Below are 22,658 nucleotides of genomic sequence, written 5' to 3' on the forward strand. Positions count from 1 at the left end.
ACACCCTTGCATCCATTTTTTTTCCTGCAGAAAAAAACTAATGAATCCTGCAATACCGCTGGTGAGTTTGTGTTTTTAAAATCATCACACACTGAAGAGTAATTCTAAAGGCAACCTAAATTTGTTCATGAATTGTATCATCACCTCCTTGTTCTATCTAGCTATTATCTGTCTATTTATCTGTCAACTATCTATATATCTAACTATCTACTGTATATCTATCTATCCACATACATATATAACATACACAGACATATCTTTTACCTTGTATTCTGTTGGATTGAATTGATCATATTATGCCTTTAATTTCGCTTTGAATTATTGGAATCAAGATTTGGTGTCAAGCGTTACAAAATGATCTGGGATTTTCAGCAGGTTCTAAAATGTGAAGTGATAGCCCCTGGCCAAATTGCAGTGCTGAAACATATGTTGATTAAAGCATAGGAAAGAGCAGGCATAGCAAAGGTGTCAGAATATGCCCAAAATCTATATATAAAAGCATTGCCTTTATTAGGCCCAGTCATTATCAACTTGAAACAAAGTGAGTAAGAAATTATATAAAGCAGAAAGAATGGGGAAGCGATGGCATGGCTCTATTTTAGCAAAAGGCTCAGATAAAATGTGGGAGCAGACTCTAGAGATGTCAGTTAAGTCTTGTCAGCTAGTTTAAGCTGGGATCAGTTGCAGCAGGACTATGCCAACTGATGTTGGGAAGAAGAAACAAGCATGTAATGGTTGATTTCCCATTTGTGTGATTCAAGGTTGTTTGTTTTCAAACATACTGACCTAACTGGAAAATTTTTATTACTGTATTACCTAATGCAGAGTTCTTAAGCCTGCACATTATTAAAAGCTTGCACATTATTAAAAGCTTGCACATTATTTTATGACCTTGTGTTGGCCTAATAACGATATTACCTTAATATGGATTTTGAAATTTTTCCTCTTACCAGCACGAAAGCCTTTTTCAGTATATTTAGCTTCTGTTCAAGTTAAATATACTTGAACTATTTCAAGTATAGTAAAATATCAAGATTATAAGCATTGACTTACGACCCCAACTGGGACCATAACTAAGTGGTCACTAAGTGAGGCAGTTGTTAAGTGAGGCATCACGTGACCGCGCCCAATGGTACCACCTTTTTTGCTGTGGTCGTTGAGTGAATCACATGGTCATTAAGCAAATCCAGCTTCCCCCATTGATTTTGCTTGTTGGAAACTGGCTGGGAAGGTCACAAATGGCAATCACATGACCCCATGATGCTGCAGCTATCATAAATAGGTGCTGGTTGCCGAGCGCCTGAAGTTTGATCACATGACCACGGGGAAGCTGCAACAGTCATAAGTGTGAGGACCAGTTGCAAGTCACTTTTTTCAGCACCATTGTAACTTCAAATGGTCGCTAAACGAATGGTTGTAAGTTGAGGACTACCTGTATTGCCAAAAATTTAATTTAAATTGTTTTCTATTTTTATTCTGTTTTGAAGAATATAAATTATGGTTCAGGATGGATTCCATTGCTAACATAATGAATATGCAGTGGCTAAGTAACACAATTTACTAGTGCCCAAGCTGTAATTTGCTACAGTGAGCATAAAATTAACCTTACTGTCAAGAGTGCAAAGCAGAAACAATCATTCTAAATGCATTAGCCTACTAGAGCTGTGCAGAGTCTTGATTTGGAGATGTGATTGAAAGATGACTACTTGAAATATACAAATTGAATTTATTCAAGAAATCAAATTGTTGGAATGATTCAAATTTAGAAATTGATTTGACAATTCAATTGCTTTTGTCAGGGAAATCCACAGGGGGTCCAAACAGTCAAGACAGCAACCCTGACCAAGTGAACAAAGCCCCAGCCTTTTTTGTGTAGTTAATTCAGCAATCAATTTGACTTAGATTGACACCTTGAAACTGAATCTAAGTGTTTTGAAATACAAATCAGAATGTTTCAAATGAAAATATGTCAGCATTTCAAATCAAATTAATAATTCCAGTTGGATCAGGAATGACTTGTACATTCCTTCAATCCACAAAATTAAATAACAGTATTTTAAACCGATCTTGCCCAAACTGGTGCTCTCTGGATAGGTTGCATTTCAGCTGCTCAACTGGATATTGGCTATGCTGACTAGGGATTATGGACACTGATGTCCACCACATCTGGAGGCATCAGATTGAGAGAGGTTATTCTGATTTTTCAATATGATTGTCTACAATATCATCATCTTCAGTATCCTATTAATAAATGCAAAAGAGGTTACCTGTAAAAATAACTCTGCTTCTGCAGAAAAGCAAGTACTTAATGATACTGCTGAATGCAACAGAAATTTATGCTCACTTATTTTTGTATCAAATATTTGGTTCTTCTGTCTCCATTAATAGTTGAACAGTAAGTAGTAAATATCTATAACAATTAGAGGACTAATTGAATTCTGTTGTTGGAAGGACTTAATATTGAGGTATGTTGTATCAGACATTCTTTCCATTGATCAGAAGTCTAAGAAAAGAGCAGATGTATAAATAAAATAAAACTTATTACATTTATTTGCTTTAATTCTGTATTGTAGAAACCAAGCTTACCTGATAGAGACCACTTAAATATTACTGAAGGTAAATTGCTTTTTGCTTTTCAGCACTTTTAATTTTATTAGTGATTGCCACATTTCCTATGGGGAAAGGTATCCTAACAGTAGTAGAACATATGCATTACTCTACCAATTCCTTGCTTTCCTAGTAAAAGCAAGGAATTGAAATTGGCTACTGCCAAGTAGCAGTGAGTTGAAAGACTTGTATATTTGAGTTTGGAGAGAAGTTGCAAGCACTATATTGGCTGAGTTAGATAAGACAAATTATCTCACTGTCTTTCTACAAATAGGTATTAATTCCAACAGGGGGGGAGGAGGACTACATTTGTAGCCTCACTAGATACATCTTGTGAGCCATCATATGAGAAGAATGCTGGCTAGATGGAATGCTGCCTGATCCACAGGACTATTCCCATGTTCTCAATTTAAGAACAAAGAAAACTTTTTCACCTAGGCCAGGTTGCTAAAATTTCCATCTGTCCCTGAAGTATCTGAAATATATTGTCTGGGACTGTTTAATTCATCTCCACCTTTGTACTATAGAAAAGGGTGCTAGATTAATCAGTAAACAATTAAGAGTAAGCAATGTCTTCCATATGTCTTTGACAAATTTGTCAGCTTCAGAGAGCAAAAGATTGTGGGACATGGACTCCAAATCTGGAGGGCCATAGGTTGTCTAACCTATTAGTGTATCACTGTCCAATTATTGGTGAACTGTGGTCCTTGCAAAATGCTCAACTAAATGGTCTGTTTAAATAAGATAGCAGTCTTTGTATATGCATTATTGTTTTCTAAATGTAACATATATACATTGATCATGTATATATGTACTGTGTGTGTGTGTGTGTGTGTGTGTAACCGTGAAAAAACAGGATGAGAAGATTATGCCAAATTTAAGTAAGCTGCAGACACCCCTGCCTTAAGATACTGTGCAACTTTTGCCTATAATTTTAGCCTATAATGCTAAAAGATTACTAAAGTTACTAAAGAACAGCCTATTTCTGTTCCATGTGTAGATAATGGCCTGATCATACATTATAGTTAGTCATTATACTATTTAACTATGGTCTACTGAATAAATCATAATTGGCTGGGTTTGCAACTGTATTGATAGAACATGTGTGAATCCAGTCATAGTATCACTTGGACTGTGAAATAAAGACCGGTAAACCAATTTTAGTACTCTTATCTGAACTGCTCCTTGCATCACATTCTGTTCATTAATTGTCAGTGCATTAAGTATTATTTATATAGGGAATTATTTAATCAGTAGAGGATACAACTATAGCCCAGGCATATCAGCAAGTGCAAGATCAACATCTGATACTCAGCAATAATCATTGCTCTAGTACAAGTTGGACTAGTCCCACCGAAGCTGGACTCATTTGTGAACCTACCTAACTATACTTCTCTGTCCTTTTTCAAACACAGATAAACCTATACCTGCTGAACGCCGCCGGGGTTCCAGTCATGATATTCCTCTTCCACCCATCCCATCTAGCGTTCAAAAGTAAACATCTGTCATTTAATTTTAAAACAGCTTTATTCTTACAGACCATGATTTGTTGGTTCTAACTCTAAAGAGGAGGGGCTCAAAAGAATATAAACATTGATAAGAGATGACACATTTGTATGTTGGCACTAAGAAGTCTTCCATATTGCTTTTAGACGTTAATGACTTAAGTTCAACATTATAGCAAATGTATGGTTGCAAAAAAAAAAAACGGAACTTGGTTATTTAGGCTTTTATGCCTCACGTAGAGTATCACAATTTGTTTCCTCTATGATATCATCATAAAATCAGTTACACGTTGCCGGGAAGATGGAAATATCATGACATAACCCGAAGTTCTGTTAGCCTTTATTGCCAACTATTGTTAAAGCGTGGAACAGCTGGCTGTTTAGGGAAGAATACCTTCTGCTCTTCTTTAAATCCTTTTGGATAACTCACACTGGGGTCATCAACCAAGCAAAAACATTGTTTAACCATGGTTTACAAGCCAACACAGGTTATACAATGTGCTAAAATTAAGACTCCAAAGTAGAAAAGGACCTGTATTACTGCCTCTTTAACGCCACCTTAATTCATGGCATACAAATACAAACATGTATTTTCCTGGGACAGCACAAATACCTGCAGGTTGAGAAAAAGGCATGGTTTCTTTAAGGAATCACTGAAATACAACAAGCTTGCCTACGCCAGATCTAAAGCATCTTTCCCACTTTGCCACTGAATAGATGCACACCCCTAGGTTAAATCAAACCATAATAGAGTCCAGTGCAAGTTGTGTGAACCTTAAATATATCTTCCTAACAGTCAGCAGATAAGGAGCTTTTACAAAGCATGAGACCCTTACAATAAATATTAGATATTTTGTATTCTTGTTTTTTTTTTTTCTTACATCATTTAATTCTGGGCAAATGCAGCATGTAGATAGCAGTGTGACATCTAATGCCATCCTTTATTTCTTTAATCTCCAACCCTAACCCTAGGCCGTTGCCTCAGAAGCCACCAATCTTGTCAAGTAAGTATTCTTAAATTCAATTTAATTTAGAATTGGTGTCCAGTTAATACATTTTGATCTGAGTAGAAACCTTGCTGGCCATTATTTCCATGACATTCCAAATAAGATTTTCCTTATTTGGTCCTTGTCACTGATCTAGAAGGAAGCAACCCATCCTAAGCAAACATATTCAATAGAAAGCAAATAGAAGTAAAGAATATGATGACAACGTTGCATCACTGGTCCTCTCATTTTTAGAAGTCCAGATAGCAACTGTATTGATAGAAGCCTACAAGTAATATTCTCTTTCTCAGGATCTTCAGAACCTGTGAGTCACACCATAAGCACACGAAGTAATAGCTTTCAAGGTGGTTCTACGACAGCAGAGCAGGTATAATTCTGGTATAAAGTTTTTTTTAATAAGGGATAGGGGACTAGATGCCACCAAATGTTGATCAAAATCTAATGGCTATCCTTTGGGTAATTCAAGTTCTTCATAGGAAAAAAAATTAAATAATAACTGCTCGTTTCATTTTTTTTTCTATCAAAAGGATGTTTATGAAAATCATACATTTACATTACAGATTTTGTGATTAAATCTATACAAAGGGTAATTCAATATTTACATATTTACACATCATTTGTAAAATATTCACATCCTGTGAAATACAATTGATAGGTTTATTAAAAGAGCATAGGAAATCTTTGGTTTTGGGGATACAGATAGGAATGCCTCTTTTTTTTACAGGATGCTGGTGTTCTTGGTCAAGCATGGTACATGGCTTCTAGCGATCGGAAAATAGCCGAAGATGCATTACATAAATCAAACAAGGTAAAAGTTTTTCCTTGAAACTCACAGCTTGTAACAATTCTTCAGAAGCATAGGAAAGAATCTGAAACAAGGAGTATATCAAACAGACCAAGGCGTGCATTTGATTTTCTTCATACAATGTAATTTGAATAACCCTAGATCTTTATTTCTGAATGTTACAAAATAACAATTTTATGCATTCATTAATAATGACAAGGATATCAAGAGTGTCAATTATGGCAAAAATTCATTGAAATGTTACTAGTATAAATAATGAATGGACCAGAAAAGCATGGTTGCGTAAGATCAGTTAAGTGTATGGAGGAAAAAGATGATAGACCAAAGGAGGTGACCTGCAAAGGAAATACAAAGTAAACAGGGAATAGAAATGTAATTAAATTGGTGGGCTGCTCCATAAAATATTTGGGACTACATATCTTTTAAGGGACTGGCAGGTGTTTGTTCTAAACTGCACTGTTTTAGTCCTTATGAAACTGGGGTCTACAGAAATTATCCTTACTTCTACAGTTCCCAAACCTGTCCACCGTAGCACCTCAGGACGCTAGAGCAAATTCACGGGGGTGCTGTGGGATATTTTAAATTTGGACCTAACTACTTAACATTAGGTATTTCTTTTGGCCTGAGGGTTCCATGAAAAAAATAGTGAGACACTAAGGTCACCGAACCGAGAAAATTTGGGAACCTCTGCCGTACTCCGAAAACCCTTTCTTGATTTAAAGCTCTCATGTAAAGAATTGTTTCCTCTCCCAGATAGAAACAAGCTTTGTTAATAGAATCCCTGGAACTAATGCAGAATGAATGCACTTCATATTCCTAGATAATTCTCCATGTACATCCAAAAAGATGTATGGATCTCTTGTGGAAGCAGGCCAGACTTCTTCAGAGTAGGCTGTGGGACTGTAAAAGCCAAAGACTCCAGCCCAATACGGGAGAGTTTTTTTCTTTTTTTTATCAGTTAAGACGTCAGAAAGAGAAAAGGATTAAGAAAATTGAACTAACTGTGTATGTTCTAATTGCTCCTTGAAATCTCATTCTTTTCTCTCTTTTTTAGGATGGGTCTTTCTTAGTAAGGAAAAGTTCTGGACAGGATTTAAAGCAACCATATACACTAGTTGTATTTTATAACAAAAGAGTATATAACATTCCAGTCCGATTTATTGAATCCAAAAGGCAATACGCTCTGGGTAGAGAGAAGAGTGGTGAGGAGGTGGGTGATTTCTTTTGGGTTTTTACTCTACATACATACATGGAAATTTAGTTACACTGCTTAGAGATGTGGTGATCTATAAAGGCTTATAAAAAATGTACAGTAGCGTTACAGGTAGAGATTTCAGCTCGTGAGACCTAATTAAAATGGCAATGCAGTTTACCATCCTCTTTAACAGTGAAGGTCTCTCCATTTTTCATTAAAGATTTCTCACTGGGAGCTCTTTGTGGTAGATACTCTTAATGAGAACAGAATTTAATCTACACCAGACTACTTTACCTGTATGAAGGGATGTTGTTCAATTGTAAGGGAAAAAGCTTCTCTAGGGGAACAAATCATGACATAATTGAATACAAGAATGAAAAAACCACCCTAAAACTTCAAATTATGGCTGTGTGCTTCTAATGGGATATTTCTACCAATGGGACCTTATTAACAAAATACAGTTGTCTTTTTCGACTTTGTGCAAGAAAGTGGCATTTAATCCAACCATTTTCTTCTCAAGCTCTTACCCCCAGCCTTTGCTAATCTGATGGCCTCCAACATGTATTGGAACTATAGCCCCCAGAACTCCACAAAGCACTGAAGGTTCAACACACTTGGGACACTAGATTGGAGAAGTGATTTTATGCAAAGGGATAAAAACAGTAAAGAACTTGCCCTTAGTATTACGTAAACTCATCTACTGTTCTGTAAAGCAGTTTTTGAATAATACCTTAGTTATTCATGCTGCTCAGTGGTGATCACTGAGTATTAATTTTGAAAGTTACAATTACTGTTAAGAAACTCTTGGCCCACTTTTGGAATAAAATATTTACTTTGGATTTAATCTGTATTTACTTGCACTTAAAGTGCCCCCGCTGAAGTCAATGAAATTTCAGTTAGTAATTGCTAAATTTAGTTCTATTGATTGCAGTAACTCCACTCTTATAAAGAACAATGAGTAGAGGTGACAAGAATGTAAGAATCCTAGGGGAGAATTAAGGTGTGTGCATATTTGAGCATTTTGATTAGTACTTAGTATGTACAGGAAAAGGAAATCCTACACAACAGTCGAACAGCAAAGTGCTTACTTTCCCTATTATCTTCTGCCAGGGTTACCTGGAAAGAGTCCTGTATGGATTATACCTTAGCACATGTTCCACTATTTCACAAGAGGGGAGAAAACCCTACATATCTGGTTATTTAGAAGTAAATCCCACTTGAATCTGTTGAAGTTTGGTCTCAAATTATGCTGACATTAAACTGTTTAACATTCCATTTTGGTAATAACAGAATAAACCCATTTAAAATACTAGATTTTTTTTCTAAAAATTAAGTGAGGCCAACCTTGAGAGAAGTACTACTTGCATTTAGCACATATCTTACTCTTCACTGGAAACAGTTCACATACAAAAGTGCTAGAAATTATTGAAATTAGAACATACAAATGCTGAATTCTCAAACAGAATTACTTTGTTTAGAGCTGAGTGTAAAAAAGCATTTAAATTTAAATTACAGTTGCTGACTGACTCAGCAGGATTTGTGTTGAATAAACCATCTTTGTTTTCTCAATCCAGTACTTTGACAGTGTGGCAGAAATAATAGAGAATCATCAGCGGACTTCTCTCGTTCTCATTGACAGTCAAAACAACACAAAAGACTCCACCAGGCTAAAATATATTGCTAGAGTTTCGTAACTGCATCAAGGAGTATCATGGAGTATCTTCTAGCCCTTATTTTCCAAGGATTTGAGAACAAGAGCAATTGAACAAACATGCAAATTGTTAGAAGAATTTTCTTCAGAAGTTTTTCCAGCAAGAACCACCCTGATACAATTACCAAGCTAGTGGATTCATTTATGAAGTGCTATTCCAGTCACTGAAGTGCCCAGTGTTGTATACTTGAAAAACTTTTTTTTATAAAAGACATTACAAATAAAGTACCTGTGGTACTTTATTTGTTCTTCCTTAAGTAAATTCCTACTAAAATTTGTATTTTTCAAAGCTAGGGTGTCTATACTCCAAAGAGCCATTATGTAACAAGCTAAAAGCAGGATTTTTATTCCTGGGACAACAGTCTACAATAATCATCAGAATGTTGCTTTAGCATAATGGACTGGTACTTGCTCCACCAGTATTTGTTGGAATTATTGTTACATTTTGATGAAGTGTACATATAATATGAAAATAATTGTGTAATTTATCAGGATGCAGTTATGATCCAGAGCTGGTAAATGCTTAACTACTTCTCAACTGTTACATGCTTCTGCAAAATGTGTCAGGGTTGTAAAATATCTTGGCCACATGAATGTATTCACTGTTTGTTGGGGAATAGGAATTATTTTCTTCCACTAGAGTCACAATGCAGAGTTGTGATCCGCATCCAGCAAGGTAGCAATAGATACTAATGACGTTTTAATTACAAGAAATGGGAACTTGTATTCCCTGACTCCTGGTACAGTATAGGTAAACTGGATAGTTAAGCTTTAAAATCTTAGGTATACATATTCGTTTGGCTTCCCATTACTTTTAATAATGAGGATACTTACTGCATTCCAAATTCTACAATTTGTTGTTGTAAAACTGATGAAAAGACTAAATGGTTTAGTATCTCAGGCAAATAATACCTATTTTTAAAAAATATTTAAATACTTAATTACAGTAATAGGGCATACTGAATGTTGAAGTCAAGATAGGAATTTTCTTCCCCAATATGTAATATACAGTTTTACTATTCATTAATGGGAAGTCTAGATCCAGTTTCACTAAGTTTTAATTATGTTTTACAAATAATTTTTTTCCTTCCAATCAGTACATTACAAAATATTGCGTTTGGATTTCTGATTTAATTAGTACACGGTAAAACGATAAAATAAACCTAGAATTGTTTTTAAAGATGCTAAAGACTGGTCTTCCTCTAATTAGTTTGACATATTTGAACAATATCACATGCTTAACTCAGGTGTCTCATTTTTGTTAGACACAGGTTTGCAGCTAAAGTCTCAAATATGCTATTTAGATTAGCAAGACATGTTTATCCAGTATTCATTTCTGTTGCCTTGTTTAAAGAATTAAAGAAATGGGTTTTTGGTTCCTAGGCCTCAGTGCAAGTTTTTAGGCATTATTCCAGCAGAGTACAACATAATCTTTAAAAGGAATGCTACTTAACTGCATCCACACTTTGAAACATTTTATCCAGAATCTTAAAAAATAAAATAAAATTTGATTGTGTCACATTAACCATGACAGAATTAAAAATGGCATTACAAAAAAAATTGTGGCAAAATTACTCAGCTTAAATATTCAAGCAGCATGACATGCAGCCATACTGTAGCACAGGCTAGGCCCCATGTAAGTGATTAAGCCACGTTAGCAGCTTCCATATGTGCATTTTTACATGCCTGGCAACAGACCTAAAAAATTTTTTGTTTTGCAAACAAGTTGAAACTCAACCTAAATTCAAGGTGAGCCCTGTATATTTATGGAATGTTTTCTTTTTATAAATACAGAATATAAAACATGGAGGTGTTTTATTCCAATTATCTTGATATGATTGCTGCTATTTAAAAGAATATTTAACCTGTTGGGTACTCCGAAAGTCAGCTCAAGTATCAAAGACCAAGATTTTTTATCAGCAAGCTAATTGCTTAACATTAATAAATACCTGTGCTTTATTCAAAGTTTTAAATTATTCAATACAATTATAGAGTAATATATCTATATAACAAATTTATTAACATGAAATATGTGCAGGGGAAATCTTAAGAGGTAATCCTGAATTGTAATTCATTTCAAAACATATCACTTTGATATCAGTCAACTTACTTTCTTAAGGGGGGTTAATATGTTATTTCTATCAACATACAAGTTAACAGCACCCAGCACCTGTTTGGACCTGACTTAAAATCTCAACTTGGTAAAAAAAAAAAAAAGGTTAAGACATACTATTCCCCTATCCATCATTTTCACTTGAGAGAGGAGGAAGAGTCTACATTACACCTGATCTTGGTATATTATTCTTACTTGAAAGCTGTATAATACAAAGCTGAAAACTCTTCTTTTGGCAGGTATGCAGCACAATGAAGGTATTTTTCGAGCTATTCCTTGGTGAGAGAAAGGTGACCTGTTTCCAGGTAGAAGTATCTGAACAGGCCAGAAGTTTTATTTATGTAATGCTATTGGCCACCAAAAAAAAAAAAAAGTTCACCACCTGTAGGCCTTATGAAAACGAGCTTGTTCAGTAGATTGTGTACCCACACAAGTAAAAGCTTCAGTAAAAACCTGACAAGATTTCTGAAATCATCTGCTGTACTATCAGTACAAAGAGTTTAAAAAAAACAGTCTAACAAAATCTACAATCATCCTGAGACAAGTATTTTTGTCTAAGCAAGAAAGTATGCCCAAACAAGATTTTTTTCAATGGAATTCAAATGCTCCAACAGAAGTTTGTGAAACATCAATGCCAGTAGTTAAAATATCCCAACTGATGTGTTCCTTTAAAAGGAAACACTAATGTCAAAAATGTAACAACAGAGGAAGTCAAATTCTGTTTCCTAGTATAACCATTGTCACAATCCTAAGAATGCCTTTTACATACATTTGATTGCAAAATTACGGAATCAGATTCTTAACAAAATTTAATACCAATGTTGTAGGGATCACAAATTTTCACTTGGAATTCTCAGCACCGTGCTGTACAAACAGGAAATACATTATATTTTCAACAGTTATCATCATTAGGCTTAAACACAGTAACAAGTTTATTGATTTGTATGAAAAATACTTCACTAAGAAAGTAGACAAACTGCACAGAAATAGTACAAGTGTCATGTGCATAGCAATATAGCTTAAAGCATTCACATATGGCTTTGTTTAAAAGAAACTGTTAGGAGATCTGCTCCTATATAGACCTATGGTTATACAGTTGACAAAAAGTAAACTGCTTCACATCTTTTAGGCACTTGCTAACAACAGTGATCAATCCCTGGAAAAAAAAATTCTTTAAAAGATCAAGGAAAAATACGGCAATAGCTGTGTATAGCTGAAAACCCTTTTAGTAGTGCATGCACAGAGCTGGAAAATACAATTCCTGTGCAAGATTTTATAGCAAATAACTAAAGTACAAAAATATGTACACACTTTGATGTTTAAATATGTACAAAACAGAAAAGCCCTGAAATTCATTCTCCAAATACAAATATATGCCATGATAGTAGTAACAAAACACAAATTAAACTGCAATAGCACTATTTAATTAAAATTCATACAAGTTCATTTTAGGTGCTACCAGGAAATTTGATTTAAAAAACATAATTTCAATGTGTTCTTGTATGCTATCAGCCAAAATAATTTGCAATCAGATGAACTTCATTTTGTGTTCGTCAATAAATTATTCTAATGAATTCCAATCTCGAGTGGCTTCCATTAGATGGCGTTGTCCATGCCCTACCCAATTGTCCTGATTGTCAAATACCCTCCCACAAAACCAGCAGCTAAATTTAGTTTTCAGCGTATTATCAGAGGTAGTTTTCACAATCTGATAATTGTTTTTGCTAGTCTTCTTCAGTGTTAATTTTAAAACAAATCTTTCTTTTACAGGACTTACAGGTTTTAGCATTTTGCGTTTTCTTCGAGTCAGTTCATTAGTAATTAAGTACAAACTGTTGCTATAATCAGCTGGCTCCAGAAGAGCATCAATTGTTCTCTTTGATAGAGAGACCTTTAGAACGTGTCCTTTAAATTTTGCAATAGTCTTCATAACATTTACAACTTCAGGAACATCAGCATCAGGGTGGTTTAGTACTACAACTGGCTGATTTCTCCGGGGGCATTTGACAAGTTGTTTGGAATTAAAAGGAAGTAAATTTAGAATCCTTATAGCATCTTTCGATACTCTTGGTCTATAAGGGGCTTGAAACAAGGATTCAAATTCATTTACATCTACTTGATTTTTTTCTTTACATTTTCGATGCAATGTTTTCTTTCTAGGAGGCCCCTGAAAGTCATCCTTAGTTTTCCGTTTCAAATTCCTACTCTTCTGTGAAACTGTAGCATTAGAAACTTTAGCATCATTTTGCTTTGAATGGCGCTTAACTTTTGAAATTTTTGTGGTTGCTGCTTGATTTTCAAAACTGTTTCCTTTGTTAGCAGTTCCTTTTTGTGTTGAATCAGGTGGGGTCCTTTGTGACCACGTCTTTCCATCTCTAGAGGAATGTACTGGTTTTACAGAGGAGCAAGAATCTTTTGATTTATCACTTGCTGAACAGGCATTCGCTGGCATTAAGCTACCTGGTAAAAGTAAGGCATTGCTAGAAAAGAGAGATGTATTTTTCTGATTTAGTGCAGGACTACTGCAACACTTCATTCTGTTCAATTGTAAAGATGAGGCGAGGTTGCTAACTGGTTGACATTTGTCTGCAGCAGGAAAAGTCTTAATTTTCAAAAAAAGCTTTTGTTGCATTGCTCCATGTTTCTTTGGTTCAGAACTTTGACTATGAGCAGGACCTTGAAAAATGTTATGGTTTTGTACAAGAGACCTGTTCGGTGACATACACTTAAGAAAAACTGCTTGTCTGCCGTTGGGCAAAAGTGCATACACAGGTTGTTCCTGTCCAACCTCAGGCTGTTTTACTGGCTCCACACAAGCAGCCTTGCTGCCTTGAAATCCAGCAAGTATTTTCACAGAAGAAAGTCTGCTCTCTGAATTTGTAATGTTACGTTGTTCATTTTGTGGAATGGCAATGGATGAAGCATTTCCTGCCCGACTACATATATTAATACTAGAATTTCTTAGACTTCTAGAATCATTTGTTTGCAGGTCCATCTCTGAAGATACTGTCTCCTTAGATGCGAATTTCTCTGAAACCTGAGAATTATTTTCAGTGGCAATTGCAGCTGTTCCAAGTGATCCCCTACCAAACGTCAAAATCATTCCAGGTCCTTTGTTTAAAAGTAAAGATGTAGTTGCAGTTCTGGTTGCCTGAGCATCTGATGGACTCACTTTTGGAGGCGGCTTTCCGGAAATAACTTGTAATCCTTGCTTGCGAGCAAGCTGCAAAGGTACAAAAAATCTTGGTGGTGTTGACCGTAGTACTGTTCTCTCTTCTGGAAAAGTTGGTCGTATTTTATTAGGGCCATGGATATTGTAGCGCACCTTGTCTTTTGCCAACTGTTGTGTTATGATTGAATCTGTCTGAGTCTTAAGCAATGCACCAATGCCTGTTTTCCTCAAAGCTGAATTTATTGCTTCTGTTCTAAGAGGCATAGGGATTTGTCCTTCATTCCTCAGGTATACACTTTTATTTGCTGCAGTGTTGTTCATATTCAGCTCTCTCTTGAATTTATCCGAGAAATCAGTTAAATTGCACCAAGCTGACGAATCTGTAAAACGTGTAAATGTCTTACAATTTGTATATTTATTTGAAAAAGACTGATCATGATTAGTTTTAACCCAGTTGTTTGACTGAGTGATGGTTGGTCCTTTCAAGACATCTTGTAATGACTGGTTTACTTCAGGTGACAAATAGGCAGATGCCTGCTTACTTTGAAGTGAGAAGACTGATGTTATTTTAGGCATAAGTGACGAATTCACACAATTAGAATCATCTTCTTGTTTGGATTTTTCAGCTACATGTTCCAACGCTTGATTTGCCTTAGTATTAAAATACAATCGTCTATCATGATGATTTTCTATCCAACACTGTTTGTCAATACTGTAACTGGGTGGGCTGGCTGAGAATACTGAAGCATTACCACCATTTGCATAGCCATAAAGAGGCAGTGATGATGCTTTTTTGTCTAAATTTAATGCTGTTACTGATTGTGAAAAACAAGGCATAGTTTCATTTATAGGCTTGCTTTGCAGAGGGTAAGTTTTGTTGGAAGTAAGTTCTTTTGATTTTTCCAAAATGCCTATTTTGGAATAATTATGGAAAGGCAATGATGCCTGATTGGAAAAATCTGCTGACGGACAATAGAGATTATTGTGTTTATTATTGTTGTTTATTTCACCATTTACTACTTTGAATTCTGGAAGAAAGGATTTTTTCATGGGATCATAATGAAGCATGTGTGAACCAGAAGAGGATAAAACCTGCAGGTGGTCTTGAGGTATACAATTTTTCCATGAAACAGGACTTCTCCTCTTGACTACCAAATCACAAGGAACTGAAGATGTCTCAGGTTTCACTGGCAGACGGGTTGCACACTTTCCTACCACTACAATAGGAGGTACAATATTCTGTGATGTATTGCAGCATAACATATTCATACCTTCTTGCTTAATTTTTCTTGAAAACTGATTAGACGATGGAGGTATTGAGTGAACAGAATTATTCCTAGGCATTTGATTATTAATTTCATGAGATCCAGCAACTGAAGGCAAATTAGAGTTGTCAGCTGTCTCTTGTTGGCATTCAGTTGTACCATCTTTAATCCCATCAACCTTATTTCCTTCTGGGAAATTCTGTTTATCTGTAGGTAGCAGTTTTATTACTATATGTTGTTTTCCATCCACCATTTTGAATCCCATAAATTTAGCACTATAGTTTGCAGGAACAGATATTTTATTATTTTTAACCATCAACACTGTAGGACCATGAACTGCTTTTTTCATCAATCCCCATGCAGAACCTAATCCACCTTCTGATCTGTTGTACTGAATTGCTGGAGAGGATTTTGCTCCACTATTAACAAGCTTTTCATTTAAAAGAATGTCATGTAAGTGTAGTTCTTTTACAGATTGACCTAGTTCTTCAGATTTAGATGGACTCTCCTTCATGTCTTTGAAAATGTGTTCATCCTCTTCTTCAGTTCTACAGCCATCAGTGGTCATTTTTTTGCGTCTCCATAATGCTTTCCTTGATGCACCAGTTTTGTACCTTTTCAAGATAAGTTTTAGTCCTGTTGAAGTTTTCATCCTTTTTTCATTATCATCTGTATCCATTTTATCTTTTGCATAGAGATGTTCTCTGTGTAAGGTAATAATATGTTTTAAAAGGTAGTTTTTCCGTGATGCCATGTAGTTACAATACTGACAACTGAAGGGAAATGTGCCAGTGTGTGAAACAACATGCTTTTGAAACTCTTCTTTTGAAAAACTTACATGATGGCATTTCTCACAATTATATTGTATTTCATTATGCCTATGTATGTGTTGAACAAACGTGCCTACATCTTGGGTTGAAAACCTACATCTTTCACACTGAAAATGACCATTTACACAATGTTTAGATGTGAAATGTTTTGTCAGGTCCAATAAAGTATATCTGTGATCATCATTACAGATTTCACATTTTACTAAGGTGCTACGATGGGTTCGGCGATGTTGGTTGAATGACTGAAAGTCATTAGCTGAAAAATTACACATTTCACAGGGGTATGATGGCAATTCTCCCTGGTGTAACAACTGAAAATGTTTCTGTAGATCATTTGGGCTATATCTGATGTTGTTTTGGCATTTTGTACAACTGAAATTCAGTATTTTTGCTGATGTTTTCAATCCCTCCTCATAATGTAATCCTGGTTTATTATGTGGAGTATAAATCTCAGAATAGTTTAAACTGCTTCCATTCATATCCATTTGAATGAAAGACGCTTCCATGAGTTTTCCTTTACACTGAAATAATTTCATATATTTGTCAATTTCATGTTTAAAAATTATTTCATTTGGGATATTTACCCTGGGCAATTCTACTTTCACATTTTTTAGGCCATAGGCAAGAATATCTGAAATTGTAGGTTCAAATGTAGACTTCTCAATACTAGTATCAGATGTAGGAACACACAGTCTATCTGACTCATCTTCTTGTAACAAGTTGGTCTTTTGAATGCAAAAAAATTGTTCTTGTTCAGATGGCATTTTTTTGTAATGTACTATTATTGCAATCTTCGTCTTTTAAAAGACACTGTGCTGAATTATTACCAGAGTTCCACAATTTTCTTAACTTGGCATATCTGAAATAAAAATACCAAGTTAATTTGTAAAAATTTTAAAGGAAAACAGATGCCCAAACAAAGCCTCATTTTAGAAGCATATAATACTGGCAATAAGTGTTAGAATACAGTGGTAAAAGGATATGGCTATTAAAGTTGTTTTTTAAAAAAAACAAAAAACCGGACTTGTGTTGCATGTTTACTAACATGCTCTTAGTTCTCTGGCTTTAGCCTTTATAGCCAAGTTTCAGGACACCAAAAAGAACTTTTATCTGCTGGTGATCATCCTACACTCTGAGTCTTTGATTCTCCTTTAGATAACTGTTCCTCATGCTTATCAGCTATTCTCATTATATACCTGCTTTTGATGCAGTTCCATCAAAATGTCATTGTTCTGGCCGTTACTGTAATTCTCTCCCCAACTAGTTCAGAAGGCCTGCCAATATCTTTTTCATGCAATGTCCCTGACCTTTTTCATTTAACTAAAAAAACTTTAAAAACTAAAACAATCAAATAACTGATTAAACAGAAAATCTCAGTGAGATTTTATTTCATGATGTAATGTAACAAGTATACTGTATATTTTGCTAAATATCCTGAATGGAGTGCTTCTTTGGTTCTAAGATACAGAAAAGCAATGCCTTACTTTGTTCCCCTTACTGTTCTACCTTCCTTCGTCTGATTTTCATTTATTTGATTTCACTACCTTTAAAACACCTAAAACAATTCCACTCTTGCTTTCTTGCCACTCATTATGCCTACTGCTGCTTTTTGTCATTGCTATCCCTTCAAGAATTCCTTTCTCAAAACTCATATTGTAAGATCCATTAGAATAGTACAAATATTAAATTTTTATTATCTTTATTCATTTTAATAACTTACCCCCCTGTCACATTCAAAATCACAATTTAGTAGCAGCTATTGGAGTCTCTGAGGACCACATATAGCTTTAGGGCCTCAGGTCTGCTTTATTTTTAGCCTATAATCAATCAATCTATCTATCTATCTATCAATCATCTATCTATCAATCATCTATCTATCTATCTATCTATCTATCTATTATCTATCTATCTATCTATCTATCTATTCATATAGCTGCCCATCTCAGCCAGTGGCTCTGGGCAGCAAACAATCATAAAAACAATTAGAACAGTTAAAACACAACACAAAAAAGGAATTAAATACAAATAGCAGCCAAGAGATATTATAATCTGTCGGTGTCAATACAGCCAGGAAACAGGGACTTTCACACACTCGGACCCCAGGCCCGGGCACATAGCCAGATCTTCAAGGCCTTCTGAAAGGCTAACCTGTCCAGGACCAGACCAAGAACAATGCTGAGTCAGTGTATTCTGCACTCTAGTTCTTTATTGTTCTCACCGTATAGACAGAATCTTGCCAGACTATAGCCATCCTAACTAACCTACAGGGAAATAACCTGGGAGAGTCTAGGGCGGGGCTACCCTGACTCTCTTTGACCCCCTGCCAAGACTCTCTAGACTGCGAGCCCTCTTATCAGCTGAGCCCTCTTATCAGCTTGGAATGTGTTCCCTCCTTCCTGGGAATCAGCAGCAGCACAGAATTCCACCACACATCCTAATCTCAGGAGGGAGATGTTCCAGAGGGCAGGCACCCGGCAGAAAAGGTACGTCTCTTGGTCCCCACCAGCCAACACTCCTTGGCTGATGGGACCTCGAGCATCTGTGGTAGGAACTATCAAACATCATCTTTCTAAAATGCCATTAAGTAAGTAATAGTTAATATTGCCAGTAGGCCCAGTCAATTAATAGAAATATTTTACATTAATAATGTAAGAACTTAAAATGAAGAAAATGCTTCATCTTTATTGCCTGGTCACCAAAATATTGTCACCTTCCATGAACAAGCAGGCAAGTTATGATATATAAATTCATATATAAAAATTTAAGATACAACACTTTAAGCTAAATCTCCCAAATCCCATTTTAACCTTTTAAAGTTTAACCAAGATATAAAACTTACTCTTTAAGAAAAACTATGATTCCATTTCCAGTAGCCTGCTCAAGAGGTGAATAACATGAAATCAAGATTCAAGAGAGGTTGGATTCAACGTACAAAACATCCTAAAATAAAGAAAATATTATTTTTAAAACACAAAAGTACCAAAAATTAGAATTTAAGTCTTTAGTATTTCAGATGTGTCTAAGCTCAATTAACTGGAACAAATTCTGATGTCATTTTACTATAAAGGCTGTCACTCTCTGTAGCCAAAAAAAAAACAGATACAAAGAATGCTGAAAGTAGTTATGCTGATATATTCTTTTTAGTGCTGCACATAACTACCACTAAAATAATACTGCTTCCTTAAAAGGTTAAAACTGTTAGTAAAATTAACATTTTATTTAAAATCAGAATATTCTAAATGGTGCATATTTAAACATTGGATGGAGATAGTGTGCATAACAAGATGTGTCAGAATGAACAACAACAAAAAATGTTCTCTGCAATATGAGCCAAGGAATGGACTGCAAAGACTGCATCACTCTGCAAGAATCAAAAGTATATTATCTTTTAAAACAATCCACAAAATTAGAAAAATCTTGACATCCTTATACAGGGTAGAATTTAAATACCAAAATATTTTAATTTTGCCAGAGAAATCTAAGATTTCAATGTTCTAAGTAATATAATTAATGAAAAAGAAGCATTCAAGTCAACTGATGAATTATCAGTGCGAAATATCCTGTATTTTGGAACTGTTCAAGATTCAGCAAGGAGAAAAGTCTTACAATTTTGAAATACAGCAAAATATTTGTGCCATCTACATCTTCCAAACAATGAGTTTACATATAATAATGTCATTTTGAAGGATATTTTTATTATTATTTTAAACAGAAGCCTATGTATTTAGGCTGCAAGCCTGGAAGACTTAAAACATAATACAAATAATCTATAAAACCTACACCTTATAAATTATCAAGACAGAACATCTAGAAACTCAATTATTTAATAAAAATGACCCATGACATCAGAAATAATCATCACCTCTCTTTTGCTATAAAAGCATTATATTAAGGACATTTTCATAAGCAATGACTTCCTTGGTTTATTTCTTCAATGGTGTCTTTCAAGATGCACTGCTGCACTTCTGTCCTGTAATGATGATGGTCATCATCAACATCATGCTTGCTTTTGGAATGACAATAGCAGCCATTACTCTCTTCTGAGCAAGAGATAATTATGGTGTTTGAGTGAAAAACTAACCCAAATAAAAGAAAACAGTATCAACAATTAAATTACTAACCACTCACCCCCTTACAGAGTCTTTTTAAGATTTTCAACTTGTTCCTTACAACTAACAATTAAGGGAAATGCTGAAAATCTCCAATTTAAAATGAAGATCTCTCTACTCAGAAAACATGTCCCAGAAGATTCTCAGTGGTTTTACAGGAACATATAAGCCACTAAAACATCCAACTGAGACTGGGAATCTAGTAGGCTGACCTTTCAGTCTCAAGATATCTACCACTGAAAGTTTACATGCTGAAGACAAAGAAGACAGCAGTTCAGTCAGCTTGGATAATGCATTTCGAGTTTAATTTCCTAGATAAATTAAAACTTAGTTGTAGTGAAAATAGTGCCCATTCCTCAATTCTCATCAAATAGCTTTTACTCGCTTCTTTCATCCCTAGCAGTCCTCATGAACTTAAACTGGGGAATCCAGGAACATTCAGCTAACAGCTTCACACCAATACCCCAATATAAAGTTTTCCTCCCCATCAGATAGAGAAAGGAAGAAGAGCATTATTCCTTTTGAGAGAGGGTCAACAATAATCTCCACCACAATGCAGAGTTCACCAGGTGGCAAAGTTTTCAGGGAATATTTTGTCTCCTCTTTTCAGTTTTCCTGTGGTTTTGTCACCTGCACACTCCCTTCCCTTCCTCTCCATCTCCATCTCCTTGCGCCTTTCCCTCACTGCTGATTACTGGACAAAAGTAGATGCCTGCTATTTCTCTTAGCTCATTTTTCTCTCCACCTTTCTTTGTTCATTAGGTGAGTGGTAAAATAAGAATAAGACATAATACTGCAATGATACCTGAGGTGCGATCCTACACTAAGGGACATACTTCTAACTGGTTATCGATAAGACTGCTCTATACATTTCTAGTCTCTGTTCCTTTCATTGTAGCCTGAAAGATGGAGGAGGGTAATGGTGGTGTATCTATTTAATAGAAAAGTTTACTTGACTTGCCACTGAATGGAGTTTCTAAGAAAAGCTTGGTAACATTTCTGAATGGCTAACTGCAAGAATTCTTGCCAAGTTAGTTCCTTTGGTCCTTCTAGAATTGGAAAAAGAGGCATTTTAGATACAAATGTGTCTGTGCACCCTAAAGTGCCATGCTCTGTATAGTCAACCACTTCACCTGCTGGGGAGGTTCCTTTTGAACTACTGGAAACAAGAGTATGAAAGTGATTGTCTTGCAGGGATTAGGTGTGTTTAGCCCCCACTCAGACGTTTTAAAAGTGGGGGTCAACGATACAGCAAGTGAAGAGCACCCTTCAGCATAAGGGGGTGCACAAGGACGCCGAGGGATGTAGGCAAATCCTACCCTGAGTTGCTACAAAGATGTCCGGATGATACCAATGGGAAGAAGGGACGGCTTTTCAAGAGTTTCCATGCCACACGCCGAGAGGCAGGTGAGCCTAAGCAAGGGTGGATCCCCAGTTCTCCCTCTGAAACAGACCTAATCCTGGATGCACCCTCCAAGAGAGGGGTCGCCGAAGCGCCACCGCACGCGCGCACGCAAAGTTCATCGGCCGTTGTTGTTGCCCGGTCTTCCGCGCGGCCATGGCTGCCCGGGCTGTCACAGCGCGATGCCGCCTTCCTAAAACTCCCACCACGCGTTGCCAGCCCGTCCCGAGCCGTCCCCGCTTCCCAGGGGCAGAAATGGGGGCGCGCCACCAACTTTCCCAACGGCGGCCGCGGGAGGGGATGGCGGAGCGTGGGACTATTTGATGCCTCAGCCCAGCGAGAGGGCGGGTACCGAGGTCGCCCGTCCTGCGAAGAGCCCCTCTCGCTCCAACCGGCGGCGGCGGGGGGGTTGGTGGCCCCCCTCCCCGTCGGGGCGCCCAGGGACTCGCGCCTCCCCCGCGCCCGCCAACCGCTCCGCTCGCTGGGCGCCTCGATTACCTCGCCCGTCTCCATACTCCGACGAGTCACTATTGGCGGCCATTACACTTTCCATCCGGGGACTGCGGGAATTGACGAGCTCAGCAATGGAGGGAGGGGTGGGGTGAGGGCGGCGGAGGGATCTGCGCCGCGCACGGGACGGAGGGACCGAGGCCCGACCAAGTGTGCGGGTCGACGGGCTGCCCCGCGGCCTGCCGCCCCTCGCCTTTTCCTCGTCCCCCGCGGCGGGGCCCTCCGCTCTTTTCCCGCGCCGGGAAAGCGGCCTGGGGGGCCGTGGCGCCCGCTGTGCGGAGAGTTTCTGTAGAAAGTAAAGAAGGCAGTAGCGCTCATTGCCTTCCCCACCGCGTCCCTCCTCCCCTTCTTCCCCCGCTGCTGTTGATGTGCGTGTGTGCGCGAGGGAGAGCGGGCGCGCGAAGCTCCGGGGGTGGCTCGGGAGTAC

At 36.9% G+C, this 22,658-nt stretch overlaps 2 protein-coding genes across 3 annotated transcripts in view; one reads left to right on the top strand and one right to left on the bottom strand.

Moving 5' to 3' along the window:
• Window positions 1-9,045, top strand: part of BLNK (B cell linker) — a 112,455-nt gene extending 103,410 nt beyond the window's left edge. Inside the window, exons 18-25 of the mRNA XM_063307376.1 lie at window positions 31-61; window positions 2,574-2,616; window positions 4,023-4,101; window positions 5,085-5,116; window positions 5,410-5,486; window positions 5,844-5,927; window positions 6,979-7,134; window positions 8,694-9,045. Of these exons, the coding sequence (XP_063163446.1) occupies window positions 31-61; window positions 2,574-2,616; window positions 4,023-4,101; window positions 5,085-5,116; window positions 5,410-5,486; window positions 5,844-5,927; window positions 6,979-7,134; window positions 8,694-8,813 (622 nt within the window). The 3' untranslated portion in view covers window positions 8,814-9,045. The remainder of the gene's footprint in view (window positions 1-30; window positions 62-2,573; window positions 2,617-4,022; window positions 4,102-5,084; window positions 5,117-5,409; window positions 5,487-5,843; window positions 5,928-6,978; window positions 7,135-8,693) is intronic.
• A 1,784-nt stretch (window positions 9,046-10,829) lies between these two features.
• Window positions 10,830-22,424, bottom strand: ZNF518A (zinc finger protein 518A). 2 transcript variants are annotated; one of them, XM_063307370.1, is made up of 3 exons: window positions 22,220-22,424; window positions 19,050-19,150; window positions 10,830-17,069 (listed from the first exon to the last, which is right to left on the bottom strand). In XM_063307370.1, exon 3 carries the CDS (start codon window positions 16,972-16,974, stop codon window positions 12,505-12,507), a length of 4,470 nt encoding a protein of 1,489 aa, XP_063163440.1. In that variant the 5' UTR covers window positions 16,975-17,069; window positions 19,050-19,150; window positions 22,220-22,424; the 3' UTR covers window positions 10,830-12,504. The 2 variants fall into 2 exon arrangements, with proteins under 2 accessions (XP_063163440.1, XP_063163441.1); XM_063307371.1 differs by lacking the exon at window positions 22,220-22,424 and adding an exon at window positions 20,073-20,444.
• Window positions 22,425-22,658: the final 234 nt, after the last annotated feature.

This window comes from Candoia aspera, chromosome 6, assembly GCF_035149785.1.
Source record: "Candoia aspera isolate rCanAsp1 chromosome 6, rCanAsp1.hap2, whole genome shotgun sequence".
NCBI lineage: Eukaryota > Metazoa > Chordata > Lepidosauria > Squamata > Boidae > Candoia > Candoia aspera.